This window comes from Anoplopoma fimbria, chromosome 16 (genome assembly GCF_027596085.1).
Source record: "Anoplopoma fimbria isolate UVic2021 breed Golden Eagle Sablefish chromosome 16, Afim_UVic_2022, whole genome shotgun sequence".
Classification (NCBI taxonomy): Eukaryota; Metazoa; Chordata; class Actinopteri; order Perciformes; family Anoplopomatidae; genus Anoplopoma; species Anoplopoma fimbria.
Genome location: NC_072464.1, coordinates 10,650,953 through 10,665,591, shown reverse-complemented (window position 1 = coordinate 10,665,591; position 14,639 = coordinate 10,650,953). Strand labels below are relative to the sequence as shown.

The 14,639-nt window shown below is 40.0% G+C and overlaps 3 protein-coding genes across 5 annotated transcripts in view; 1 reads left to right on the top strand and 2 right to left on the bottom strand.

The window, feature by feature from the left end:
- gsk3ba (glycogen synthase kinase 3 beta, genome duplicate a) overlaps positions 1-14,639 on the top strand; it is a 115,712-nt gene that overhangs the window by 30,991 nt on the left and 70,082 nt on the right. The gene's annotated exons all lie outside the window — the stretch shown is intronic.
- nr1i2 (nuclear receptor subfamily 1, group I, member 2) lies at positions 434-7,121 on the bottom strand. 3 transcript variants are annotated; one of them, XM_054615035.1, is made up of 10 exons: positions 6,980-7,121; positions 6,737-6,816; positions 5,701-5,891; positions 4,374-4,504; positions 3,888-4,057; positions 3,559-3,806; positions 3,318-3,463; positions 1,301-1,417; positions 1,081-1,186; positions 434-1,002 (listed from the first exon to the last, which is right to left on the bottom strand). In XM_054615035.1, exons 3-10 carry the CDS (start codon positions 5,883-5,885, stop codon positions 846-848), a joined length of 1,260 nt encoding a protein of 419 aa, XP_054471010.1. In that variant the 5' UTR covers positions 5,886-5,891; positions 6,737-6,816; positions 6,980-7,121; the 3' UTR covers positions 434-845. The 3 variants fall into 3 exon arrangements, with proteins under 3 accessions (XP_054471010.1, XP_054471011.1, XP_054471009.1); XM_054615036.1 differs by lacking the exon at positions 6,737-6,816; XM_054615034.1 differs by lacking the exon at positions 6,980-7,121 and having other exon boundaries at positions 6,737-6,878.
- cfap91 (cilia and flagella associated protein 91) lies at positions 7,957-13,109 on the bottom strand. The gene is made up of 17 exons (XM_054615030.1): positions 12,997-13,109; positions 12,812-12,888; positions 12,053-12,210; positions 11,853-11,933; positions 11,633-11,689; positions 11,348-11,532; positions 10,956-11,133; positions 10,431-10,588; positions 10,136-10,312; positions 9,896-10,029; positions 9,696-9,809; positions 9,532-9,603; positions 9,244-9,390; positions 8,944-9,165; positions 8,648-8,796; positions 8,463-8,554; positions 7,957-8,225 (listed from the first exon to the last, which is right to left on the bottom strand). Exons 1-17 carry the CDS (start codon positions 13,082-13,084, stop codon positions 8,101-8,103), a joined length of 2,214 nt encoding a protein of 737 aa, XP_054471005.1. The 5' UTR covers positions 13,085-13,109; the 3' UTR covers positions 7,957-8,100.

The window sequence follows — 14,639 nt, the reverse complement described above, 5'->3', positions numbered from 1 at the left end:
GCAGCTACACATTTAACATACTTTGTAAAATGTGTGAGTTAGTTAATAAATGTTACTCTCGCTATACTTTCCCAACAAATACACAAGATGTTGGCTCCAGCATAATTAAATATATGGAAAAGGCAGAGGAACAGCAAAATGAGTAAGCTCCATCCTCTGGGTAACATAAATATCTGTAGAATAAAAAGTGAAATAATGATTGTATTAGTTAAGTTGTGAAATATAAGAACTTTGTTGAGTTAGAAAGATGATATATGAAAAAAACACAGAAACAACTAAATAAAATGTAACTTGCCAGAACACTTTTTATGGAAATGTAAAAAAATGTAGGTTGTGCCCTATGATCTACTTGGCAGTGTTATCCTTTGAATGTCTATGTCCACAGTGGGGCAGTGTTTGTCTTATTACGCTGTTAATCGAGTAGAGGCACCATCACACACTTTAATCTGGAGAGCAGTTTTATTTACATCGTGTAGATCATTTTTGTTCCACATGATGGCACCAAAAACCCTAAACAACAACCTGAGGTAACAAGTATAAAATGCAAAGATTGTCTTTGCAACCAAAGCTCTTTCATTCTCTGAGAAAATGCATACTTCGTGGTCTGAAAATTCTGTGTGCGACATTAAGAAACACATTCAACCTCAAAATGTAACGTAAACATTAATTGATAGAGACAATGTGAACAACACATAAATGTCAAATCCACCATAATCCACCGGTATGTAACCACTAAATAAAACAAACTTTGTAAAACCCAATGCTGCCTTAGCCCTGGCTTCTTTGACGTGTGGGTAGTGTGCAGAGAACAGACGATAGTTTACAGCTTACAGTAGATTCCCCCATTACAAGTCATTACAGGGGTTTTTACTGACCATCTCCATTACGAGAGGCGAGATAATGTCTGGCTGGATGTCCTGGATCTGCAGAACCTGTTTGCTGTGCTCCTCATTCATTGTTCTCATCTCTGTGAGACAGGCCATCACTTTGGGATACAGCAAGCTGAAGGCACAGAGGAAACAAAGGAGGTTCAATCTGTGAAAGGTCTCAGAGTGAGTGAACTGAGAGTATTTCACTCACTGTTTTTCTTGTCCTGTCCTCTGGAGGTCAATCCAGGTTTTTAGTGTCAGTGCCATGTTTTCATGAAGCGCATCAATCACACTGTGTTGCTGCACACCAGGACGGTCTGATAGATCAAATAAAAACCACATACATTTTTATGTTTGGCTAGTTACAAATGCACATTGTTTCTGGGGTTCAAATATTAAGCAATATCAGCAAGGTGATGAAGTGCTGCTACCTGGAGAAAACAGGGACATGGCTTGCATGAGAACATACTCTTCTTCCTGCAGGCCCAGTTTGCGCAGCGTGTGGTGAAATCTGAGCAGAGGCTCCAGCAGGAGCAGCTGGAAACCCGCTACAAAACGACACGACAGAGATGGCAAGCCAATTATAGACCATGAGACAAGTGAAAACAGGGAAATAAACTAATTAAAAAAGGATCACAATCCATGCAGTGGAACCAGAGATGGTGTCTTGTCAAAACACAGTGCCTACATGACCCACAATGCAACTCAACCACTGACAGTTTGGTTCCAGATTCAGGTCAGTATGAATGAAGCCTTGAGCTGCTAGCCTCAAGCAGAGAAGAGGAGCGACCTCCAGGAGTCTGGTAATCTCCCTTTTTTTCTAACTCCGTACCAAAATTCGAGATTTTTATTTGTTTATTTCTATCCGGCAAGGCTTTTACTGTGGAAGATCTTTAGTGAATTTGGAATTGTTTCATTATTACAAAAACAGTGGAATAAATTTTGAATTAATCAGTTAGTGTGAACAGCATTTCTGATATGACAGTGTTTTCTGACTGAAGAAAATAACTTAATTAGCTTAATGTGCATTATGCAAAACTTACCACGGCAGCCATTACAACTATTATTTTCTCAGAACCAACCTGTATATTTTCAAGAAATCTGCAGCCTCAGCTTGTATATGAATGTAAACTTTAAATTGAATTTTTGGGTTTTATAAGTATTTACTGTAAGATAATTGCATATATAGACACACTTATTATTAGGATAATTTTCCCAACATACTTTTCTGTTTCCTTAAGATCAATATTTCCAAAAGTATTAAAGATCACAAGCTAAGAAGTTTAAGTTTCCATGTAATGCAATGAATACAGGTGCATAGGAAGATGAAAGCATGTGAACGATAAGGTTGAATTTTGGCACACTGTCATCAAAGATGACAGACCAGTTTGACAACATTCTGGCGAGCTTTACTTTACGGGTCATGTTACACCTCTGTGAACCCCGACGGGTGAGAGAAGTGCACACCCTCACAGATAAAAAAGTGCTACTCCTAAACTACCACTTTGCAACTTCACATACAAAGACGCAATGCTCATTGACACCGAAACAAGTGAATTGAGAAACGTATGCCCCATTTACCCCTTCATCAAATCAAAAAAACATTTTTGGCAAAAGCTCATGCTGGAATCGAAATGTCACTGTGCAGACAATGTTTTTTTTATCAAATGTTCTGCATCTGTGAATCGAAGGTACTTGTCTTGTCTGAGGCTGCTTTTCTGTTGATTGCTTTGAAACAATGTCACTTACAACCTAGATTCCTCACACACCTTATCTAATCAAATCCAGTGCTTTTGTATTTCCAATACATGCTAGTCAAGCTGCAACCTTTACTGATGGTATTTTGTATTAATTAAGTACAGTACTGTACTCAGCCTCCATATGATTCTGCCTCTTACCTTAAAGCTGCTATATTCAATATTTTAAAATAGACAATGACTACTTGCATTTGAAGTTAGTTGCTCGTTGGGGGTGATGAACCCACAGATATTATCTGTAGTTCCTCTAATCAAGCAAGTGAAATATAAAAACCCACGCTATACTTCCTCCTTCATCAAACAGCAGACAGAACCAGCTGGTGAACATAACGGCGCATTTAGCAACTAAAGAAACCTTTTTATTTCCTGTAGGAGCTGGTGGAGACCAAAACAGAGCTTAAAGGAGGGTGGATATTGGACTTACAGAAACACTTGATCTGTGCGTGTTGGATGTGTTTGTACGTAATTGCACCAGCACATTCGCCGTATCAACTTTACGAGGTGATAATACATAAATGTCTTGCTATTGTTTAAAACTTGTTCTGCTGCCCGCACGTTACAATTTTTTTATTATTATTACACTGCGATTCGTAATGTCAAAGTATATTTTCACACTGCACAGTGGATACAGCCAAGCCCACTCTTTATAAATATGTAAAATAATGCATTGGCTTTTGCTTGGTCGTCTCACCTCGTACAGCGTCATCTATGCAGTATGTGATATGGCCGCATTCCCAGGTGCCTGTATTTGCATTGAACACCATGTTGAAGCGGATCTGCATAATTTCAAATGTGGCTCCCTTCAACAGAGCAATTTGGTCCTCCATGTTGAGAGACCTGTAAGACACACACACGTAACAGGGGGTAAGTTCGCCAAATAGCCATCAGTTTAAAAAAAACCATATTGAATATGCATTGAGGCAAGCATTTACCGGAAGTCCCTTAGACTTTTGGCAAAACTAATTATGTCCTGAATCATGTAAGCGGCGAGGTCAGTCAGGTGTGGAAGAGCCGAGAAAACACTGGCTTTTCTGACCTCTTCGTCTTCATGTTTCTCTTGTGTTTCAAAGGAACCAGAGAAACTGGAGATGGAGGACGAGTTGGAGGAGGAGGAGACGAAGCAGAGGGAGCTTTCAGACCAGTTGTAGTTACTCGCAGGAAGGACGTTTCTATCCATGGGCTGAAGAAAAAAGCGTCACTCAGACATGTTAAAACAATAATAAAGACAACGCCTCAAACACGCTGCCAGTCATTAACACACCCTGAAGCCACTGAAGCGGTAAAACGCTGAGTCAAATGTATTGCGGTGGCCACAGAGTAGCTCCTGAATGGTTTCCTGTTGTTGGGATGAAAGCTGTGATGGTGCGTCAAGCATCTTCTTCGACTGGATTCGGTTCCTCCGCTCCATTACCTCCTTCTCAGACATGACCACTACAAGGACACAAAAACATACCTGTTCGTATAGAAATCTGATTCAAAAACAGTTTCACAAATACATTATTATTATTATATTATATTATAAGTTCTAATGCTGAATGGTGTTGAACATTTTTTTTTTCTCAAAGCAAATATAGATATAACATAAAATACTAATGCCATATTAATATGCACATTTAATTATATATAACTAGCACTCCAGCATATAAATGATGAACTCCTCACATCAGATACTTCTAACTGTCTTAATGTAAATATATACTGTAAAGATTTTAGATGGGATCATATGTTGTATCTTGATGTTACTTACTTTCTGGGCGCATGCCTATGGCTTGGCATTTACGGAAGCGGCAGGCTTGACACGACCGTCGGTTGTTCTTGTTTATATTGCAGACATACAGGAACCTACAGCGGAGCTGCGTTGACCTCTTTATGGCACGTCTGAATTTATTTAAAAATCCTATAAGTAACAGCTTAGAAACATCAGTTTGATGTTAGAAATCTAATGCATGAAAACACACATTATATTACAGTTTTACAGTGTGCGGTGTATGTGTGTAATGACAATTGACCGGCCAGGAAATAATAAAGGAGACTACCAAGTGGAAAAGAGAGAATTAAGGAATAAAACACATTCATCAGAATCATCACACTGTTTTGACAGCTAATAACAAAAGCTTTAATATACATTTATGTAAAAGAGACTATTTGTAGTGACAAACCAAACTTAGCAGTTCTATAGGGACTTTTAGCCTCTTTCAGCACATCAATTTTATTTCACGGCCGACAAATTTACATGTCTCACCGCTCTCATTCTTTGTTTCCAGCAGGAGCAATCATTTTTTGTTGAAAAAAAAGAACCCAAAGTATGCCAACAGCACCAAACGGCAGACTAAATTATCAACTAGCTGGTGAGCATTTAGCAGCTTAAAAAACAACAAGCTAAAAGGAGAGTGAATATTTGACTCATACAGTATAATCCAAGTGTCATTCATCCAGATCTATGCTCACTTCTTCCAAAACACATGCATATGTACCTAAAACCTTACTATTTCTTTCACAGGTGCGCTACTCGTCTGGATGAGACCAAAGTATTTCAGATAGTATGGTTTTAGCAAGGATGCACGTGTTTGGGAACAACGGAGCATGCGACTGGATAAATGAGTTGAATTGTGTGAGAGTATTAATGTATGATAAAGTTTTGTTGGGCCCCATTTTCTTCAATTCATCAAGCCTTTTCTCTGTTTTTGAGAGTTTTCTTCAAGAATTAAAGGTTACCAGGTAGAGTAATTTATCTACAAATGGTAATTTTGTTGCTGAAGTAGTCCCTTAACCTTACAACATTTTGAATCTTACAACCTATTTTTTACTCCTACCTATTGTGTGTGTATCTGTTGATCTGGGTGACAAGCTGCTGCATAAATCCTATGCAGAGGGTTTTGCTGGACAGATAAAACGTGGCCTATTAATACTTAAGAAAAGTGAGGCACACTTTGTCACCTGTCTCCTATATCACAGATGTCCCTGTTGGTTGTTATAAATAACGGCACAACCAGGAAGCAGAAACACAGACTAGGATGAGGGATAAGCTGCAGCATGTGTAATATGTAGAAAAAGAATGAGTGAAACAACCTCACCTGAAGAAGCCCTTGCAGCCTTCACACGTCAAGGCATTGAAGTGGTAACCCTTGGCCAGATCTCCACACACACCGCAGGCTCGGGGCTCCTCATCTTCTGTCACCTTTCCATCCTCATCCAACCCTTCATTGTGCCTTGTCAGCGCTTCTCGGATGCTCTGCACTCCAGTGTCCGTCTTACTCATTCTCCCCTGTGAGGATGATGATTAGATCATTCTGGCATTGGTTAATTCTTAGTGATTAACTTCAAAGTCCCAACAAATGTACTTAAGACATAAGACCTGCAATACTTTGCTGTGACGCTCTTACCTACACAAGTTAAAACAACAATATTGTGGCTGAATTAATTCGACAAATCATCATTTCTTTCTATTATATCTTTGAATGAAGGTGCAGCGGAGCATGCGTTTTTAATGAAGGCTCAGTTGAGATATCTAAGTCTATTAAAAGCCTTTTATTGTAATCTACTCACTGAGGCCATTTCCAACTCCATCAAAGAGCATTAAATAGCACCATGTACTCTGAAGTGCCTTAAATGCAGCAGTGCAAAACCGTGAATAGTGCACATGCTTTCAACAGAACCACTTCATTACTTCCAATGACACTTTTGAAGTTGCTTGATCTGTCACAGTGATCATGCTTTTATCCAACACTGAAATCAAGCGGGCTAGGTGAGACAAATGTGCAAATGGTTAAATATAGGTAATGTTAATAACTTTGTATGAATGTATTTTTGTTTTAAATCTTCAATGCAACTGAACTGACAGACCGAGAGGGACAGACCTGGAGAAGGTGTATTTTTTCAATCTCAATTACGTATATTCAGAGTCAGTAAATGCACTACTGTCAATCATTAATCCACTATATGACATTATTAACCGCAGTCATAATGTGTATTTAATGTAAGCCTACTTAGGTCTTAACCCAGTGTGATGTGTCTTTTAACCATGCACAACCAGAACGAGTAAACCTTTTTACTTTCGTTTACACAGCAGTGTGACTGGCAGTGATTGGGAAATAAGTATGAATTACTGACCCCACCGCGACAACACGTCTTTTGTTTGGGCGACGCACCTCCGTCGTCATTCTGTCGACTTGGTGGGCAGCAATAACTGTCTGACATTTTTTTAATAAGTCCAAACAAAACAAAACAAAAAAAGTTAAGGGACTCTATGTCAACCTTTACACAATCTGCAATAAATAGAGTTGTCCTACATCTCCTTTTGCCTGGTTAAAGGTCGAGTATTAATCAAACAGAGATCTAGATCAGTCCACTCACTGATTGGTGATTCCAGATGTCCAAACAGCTGTCAGTAGCCCACTGGTTTTCGGTAGCCTCGGTTCTCCAGTACAATCAACAGGTGAGAACGAGTATCGCGGTAGCTTTTCCTGCTGGCCGGGTTGTCTGATGTTTCATACTCGTCTCTACAAGTATTCTTGGCTGCAGTTCGCGGGACGGGCCTGCCAGCAGAGAGAGGGAGTGTGTGTGTGTGTGTGTGTGTGTGTGTGTGTGTGTGTGTGTGTGTGTGTGTGTGTGCGGTGGCTGTGGTGGTGTTTGTGTGTGCATACATCTAAACAGTTAATGTGTTGCAATGTATTTTGATTTTGGAGGAGGCTTTCTCCTCAGTGTTCTCCTAAACTCTACAGTTAAATGATTGCGAGTATTAAAGTTGCCTTAGCACCATTGTGACCTCAGTTACTTAAAAAAAAAAAAAAAGATGTAGGTAATGCTGAGGTCATATGGGGATAATTTGAGTTATGGATTCTGTGTTGACACATTTTTAGGCCTGAAAATCCAGCAGTGTCTCTGACAACTGCTAACGGTAAGACTTTTTTCTATATTGCATTAGATTGAGAGCTAAATTGCTGCCAGTCATCATTGGGCAGTTCATGCCGCAATAGGATAGAAGTTCACTTTTACATCAAGAGTCTTTCTTTAACTTCCTATATCACTTTAAAGCAAATGTATTTCTGTCAACAAGTCACTGCATGAATCAATCAGTCTCTCTGTAAAATGTGTCCCCGAAACTACTTCAGATATCTATTAAGTCACTTTCTTTCAAATTAAAATGAGAATTGCTTCGGTGTTGTAGAGGAAAGGAATCAACTGATTAAGGTGAAGAGCAGGTGCACCAAAAGATAGAAATGGAGCTTGTACTTGGACCCTGTCAGAGAAAGGTGGTAATAAACTGCACATTCTAGATAAATTAGTAATATTCTAAAGGCTATAAACAACCCATAAACCCACAATGATGAATATGTCACTTTAATAATATGAATGAACAACAAATGTAGACATCAGACTGCATTTCAACACACTATATTTTTAGTCCTCTCTTTCTTCAGTTTGAATTGGGTGCTGCTTTGTTTTCTTCCCCTTCTCCTGCTCCACTTGGCTGCTCATCTCCTCCAGGCCCCGGTTGGACGCTCTTTCCCAGGAGTGCTAGGAAGGATCCCAGAATCCCCAGGAGTTCCTTGAATGATGCTCGCAGCTGCTTGCAAGTGTCTATGCTGCCTCTGGTGCACTGGGAGAGAGAAATCACACGGTTAGACCAGTGGGCAAAGCATCTATCATTTAACTTTATCAATCAACTGTCATTTATTGTTTGTTTCTATGAAGTGAAAAGGTCTTAAAATGTGGGGCCTTTTCATGCGTTTCTAATTGTTGGTACAAATACCATCTTCTCGCAATTTTCAATCGTTTTGATATTGTTTTCTATGATAATGTGTTAACACAGTGAAAACCGAAAAATCTCCCAAACCTCTTTGCCTGACGGTGATCTTCTCGACCTCTGGGATAAGGAAACTGTACACCAACTCAGACACAATCTCCTCCGACTGAAGATTGTTTCGGCTGCTCACAAACACAAATAATTTTTTGTCCATTATTGCTGCTTCAAAACTTCTAAATATAAAACATTAGCAGACATGATGAGGTATCCATTACCTTTCCTCCATGGCATAAGCAATGTCGTTGACCTCCTTTGCCCTCCTGTGGATCTCCTCTCTGGCCTGCTTGTCAGCTGTCCGCTCCAAGGTCCCTAGGATGATGTCCTCAAAATACAAATCCACAGTTTCCTGGTGCACCTGAACCACCTGTGACACACACATGTGAAGCCTTAAAACCTGTGCATCACACACACATACATATGTATTATTATACTAAATATATTATATATTATATAATAATATATATTATTATACTTTGCACACTAATAGCTAACAAACGACACAAGTACACACTTGTCTGAAGATCTCATCCTCTTCTCTGCGTCTGCGCTCCTCCATCTGTCTCCTCCCACTCTCCTCAGCCTCTCGTAGCCTACGGTCTCTCTCAGCCACTAGTGTGAAGGCATGGATCCTACGCTCTTCCTGGAGATGAATCAGCTCCTTGGACAAGGTGTCGAATAGGTATTCAAGCTCAGCACCTGCCACTCTGGCCTGAGAAGCTTCCTCTTGAGAGGTCTGGGAGGGGAGAGAGAAGGTGCAATGAGATTTTTTGGAGTCTGTAAAAGTTTGTATGTGGATGACAATGTTTTTCACCTTGTGTCTATGCTTGTCTCTCTGCTTTTTAAGGGTCATTACGAGCCCTTTGTCAGCTTTCTGTAGCTCTTGCTCCTCCCCCTGCAGGGCGTGGGTAGTCCTCAGTTCCCGAATGAGCTCCAGATGGTTCTCCTTGCCCTTAAACATCTGTAGAACAACACAGACAGAAGTGAATAGACAACTTAGGAACATGCAAACACGTCTGTAGGCACTTTAGCCATAAAATAATAACGGAGATGCAGGTAGACATGCACACACACATGCATGTGCATGCAGACATGTTCAGACCTTGTATTGAATACTTCTTCCTCTCAGTAGTTTCTGCAAGTGGATGACTCCGAGCTCTCTCTCCTCATCCCCCTGTAGAGGGACACAAACATGAATTAACATTATAATGAAACATGTAGGATGAGCAAGGTCAATGTCAGTTAGAGTCAGAGGCATTTGCTGACCTCTGGTGGCTCCTCCACCTTGGGACTGACAGGACGAGGAACAGGCTTCTCCCTCTTGACAAGAAAACGCAAAGACTTCTTTGCTACTTGCCCATTGTCCTCCTCTCTCAGGGCCTGTGGAGCAAGAATACATGTGTAATACATGTGTATGTAGAACGTAAGTGATATGCTTGCCTGATAAACATGTCTTTCTGCTTTACCTTGTATTTTTTCATCAGTTCTACTGCTCTGTTTACAGGTGGACGGATGACATTCTTGATGACTTTGGGCTTATGTCTTTTCCCCCATGGCTTGAGGACTGAGGCAGAGAGTCCTGCCTCTATCTCCAGCAAACCTATGATGACAAAAAATTTAAAAGAAAAATGGATAATGTTGTCTCTGAGATGCTGGTATGGAGATGATCCACACTTCTACTTGTCCAAAAACATGAAGATTCAGACCCTCATATGTGTTCAAGTAGTGGCTTTCCAACTCATTTTTGCAGGTTTTCCTGTTGGTAAATGTATCCCCGTGGCTCCGAGGGCCACATGTCTCAAAATCTGTAAATGTTTTGGCAATGCCAAATCGCTGTAGCTCCCCCTCCACATTTCTCCTCTTAGCTTCCAGTTTCCTCAGTGCTACACACAAAACAGCCATGAAAAAAGAAGAGATACATGAAAAGGAATGTTACAAAGCCTTGAATAATACATTCATGATAAAGTTATTGTGTTAGAGCAGAGCAAGCGGTTGTCTTACACCTGATGTAGTCATTGTGAATCTTTTGTAGCTTGGTCTCTTTGTCTTTTTGGTGCTTAGAATATATCTGGTTGAGTCTGTCACTTGTGACACCTTTCTGGGCCTCATCTCTTTGCCTCAAGAGGTCCTTCAGCACGGCAAGACGAGCCTCTTGCAACCTGAAAAACAGAAAAACAAAGAGCATGGCAGAAGGGCAGGTCTTGCATGTTGAAGACAGCAGGAACATCAAGGGGAAGGAGTAGATGACTTAATAAGCCTACATATTATTCTTGGTTAGACATATATGCGCCCCAAGTACTATGTATTTGAAGCATTTTGATGAGAGAACCTTTTACCTTTAATATGCCATCTCAAGTACACTTGTGATGGCAGAAGTACTACTTGGCAAAGAGGTAAATGCTAACAGGTGGCTCAGATCTGTGCCAAACTGCACTAACGGCATTTTAGGTTTACTTATATATTCATGTCTTTTCCAGTTAGATATAAAAAGTCAAATAACAGTGGTTGTGGTGCAGCACCACTCACTTCTGGATTTCTCCTTCTCTAAAAGCCCACTCTTTAACTTCCATTTCCTCCATCATACGTCTCCTTTTTTCCAGCTGACTAAGGTCATCCAATGGAGGAAGGGTGGCCCCCCAAGCTCGTTTGGCACGTGCCCGCTCTATCATTTCCACTTCTGCCAGGCCTGCAGGCAGACCACGACCTAAGGGAAATTGTCATCAGGGAGGGTTTAGTGAGATGTATAAGCTTATTATAAGACACTAAAGGTACAACTAGAGTAATAACCTGTCAGGTACCTGATGCAGGTAGACTATTCAGATCCCCACCAGTGGGACAGCTGAATATGTATTGTTTTAGCAAGGTAATTAAACATTATAGTCTTTAACTGATGAAGATTTGAACAGTTGATCGTGTACCCCAAGTCAAAGCTGCCAGTTGCAGGAGTTCTGAGGGAGTTGTCCCAGGTTGCACCACATACTCAGGGCTGTACGGGTCCGTCTGTGTTTCGCTTTCCCTGTAGTCTGTCTGGACCCCGACAGTGAAGTGGGTGGGCTGTTGAGAATGCTCAGCATTCTTTCCCCCAGAAGATACAAAGTCTTCTCTGATGAGACAAAATGAGAGGATGCACCCTCGAACAGCATAATGGCACAACAGATTTGGCTGTAAAATAAAGAAGCGAGATGAACCATTGTTGTACTTACCTAGGCAAAGCAAAAATTGCATCCGGGGGAACCTGCTGTGCAAAGGGAATCAGAGGGCTACAGGAAACAGAATGGAACATCTGGTCAGAGACAAGGTCAATATCTAAAGTGGAAACTGTGGGATTATGGCAGTTATCTTTTGTAAACTGTCATGATATCAGGTTGAGGGAACTGCTGCACAATGGTAGTTAGAATGGTAGTGTAAAAAAGCTTATCAAACCGTTTAAAGTATTTCCAGCGATCGGCTCCGGTCACATGGCACTCCTCCCTCTTCAACCATAAATGAGCATTTGGAATAACCCTGTCAGGAAGATAATGCCAAAGGACCCGGTGAGTAATTGTAATGAGTAACAAAGTGAACCTTGAATTAAAACTCGGTAACTGCTGCTGCTCATTACAAATGGTGTCTGTTAATGTTACCCAGCCAGCTGCTGCAATGCCTCTATACGCTGTTGTGTGTGGCCTCGCCAGCGACGATCAACAGAGGCTGGGATTGGGTCTGCTGGGTCCAGCTGAACAGTATACCGCGGGTGGTGGGACAGGTCACTGAACATAGACCCAAACTCAGTCACTCTCCTCTGATAAAGGCAGAAAGAAATATAGTCAGTGAATGCATTTCACGTTCAGTCTGTTTCTTTTTTCTAAATATTGGCCATGGGTCCTAGTTGAGGAGGAAAGGTAAACAGAGAGTGGGTGAATTGTGACTCTTTTTGAAGCTCCCTGTTCATGGTGAGAAATAAAACATTATGAATTTAACTTAGTTAAACACAGTATGATATTACAGTACAAACTTACTTTGTATGCTCTTATCTATTACAAATATCTATCAGCTTAAAACCAACACTATTCTGATAATAAACTGGTAACGTTCTAGATGGGTTTACAGCGCATGTGTAAACATCTCAGGACAATACTGTCATTTTTAACAAATCTATGAGCAATACAACTTAAACAACATAAAACCTATGGTAATAACTTCAACAATACAGTTTGACCCCAAAATATGTCTTAGGTTTAAGAATTACCCAAAATGAGTGCTGCCTTTAACTTAGTACTTGGGCAAAAATGAATAAGAGTTAAAGCACATTCCTGTGATTGTTAGTAAACATAATGTGAAGATATAACCTGTTATCAACAATACTAATATCTTGCTGTAGGACAAATGTCAACACAACTTACTATTCGGTCCTGAGACGTAAACACCTTGAGACTGGACCTGGCATGGTCAACTTCCGATGACACAGTGTAAACAGGATCTGTGGCAAAACAGTAACGCTGACGTCACCCCAACCAGTTAGCTTACCTAGTTAGCCACCTGCTAGCACATGTGTGAATGGAAGCGCTGGCTATATGAGTATACTTACCATACAGGTGGTCATAAGCCCGTTGCCGTCTCACAACTTTAGAGGCAGCAGTCTGCTTAGTATTTGTGCGAGTGACAGATACGCTCATGTTGTCGTGCTTTTATCAATGGACGTCTCACTGAGCTCTGCGGCGTTTAGCAGGTAACCATGGAGACGGTAAACTCAAAGGGTTTCAGAGGGGGCGGGGTTAGTTCATTTTCTGCACAGAGCACCGTGTCGTTGACAGTGAGGGTAAAACGACAGGGTGGTGCACTAGAATGGATCTGTTTAGTTTTATTAAAACAAAAAAAAAGTCAATGTAGCGAACGTGAAGTTCAAATGAAGTTAATTTGAACTTCCAAGGATCATTTCTGCAACAACCACACGCAGAGCAGAAGCGAAACTTAACTTCTCTACACGACAAGAAGAGGAGATTATTCAAACTAGTGGTCATAAAATAAAACATAAAACAGCCTAACATAGTCTACGAGACTCCTGTGTTTAAATGTTTCGCTAAATAAACTTCCATAAAAGGACACATCATACTCCCGGAAAAAGCGATTCCCCCCATGGATGTTTCATCCCCATTCGCCTTGCTTTTTCCCCTGCTGCAGAGAGATGATACATGTACAACTTTGCATTATAAGGATGTAATTAAAACCCTAGTGATGTAAAACAATATGTAATTTGTGTCATGTTATATGTGTACATCTTTTATATATGAAATATATATATAATGAAACTTTGCATTATAAGGATGTAATTAAAACCCTAGTGATGTAAAACAATATGTAATTTGTGTCATGTTATATGTGTACATCTTTATATATATATATATATATGAAACTTTGCATTATAAGGATGTAATTAAAACCCTAGTGATGTATATAATGTGTCATATATATATATACATCTTTATATATATATATATATATATATATATGTGAAACTTTGCATTATAAGGATGTAATTAAAACCCTAGTGATGTAAAAGAAAGTGCATGTCATTTGTTTCATGTTATATATTAAATCTACTTTATATATAGTCACAACATTTTAGTACAGTGGTCAAGTTGATTAACTAGTCCTACAAATTCAGAAATATTTAGCCTTATTTGATTTAAGCTAGACCATGAGTAAGAATAGTATTCTCTATGTTAATGTGGAAATAAATTGTATTTTCTTTGAACTAGCCTGCAAGGGTGTTTGAATAGTGAGATGACATTTATTTGATTTACTTTCACAAGAGTTCATCAGTCACTTCTTACTTGAGGAAGGAAAACCTCACTAGGTACTAATTTACATCAGTAACTTATTTTGGCTATAATTCATTTTCAGAATACATATTCATTGTTTCACTTCAACATCTCTTTTTTTTCTTTACCTCTCAGAGCATTTGGTTAGCCAAAAAAGGTTCATTTTGACATCAACAGGAAGTCAGTTTTATCAAAGGAAACAGACAAAGCCACACAGACACACACACACAAACAGACACACACACACACACACACACACACACACACACACACACACACACACACACACACACACACACACACACACACACACACACACACACACACACACATACACACACAGCATGTGGCACAGAGAGCTCTTTCTCTTCCTTAAAGTTTTTTTTGTTTTGTTTTGGATTTGAGGAAA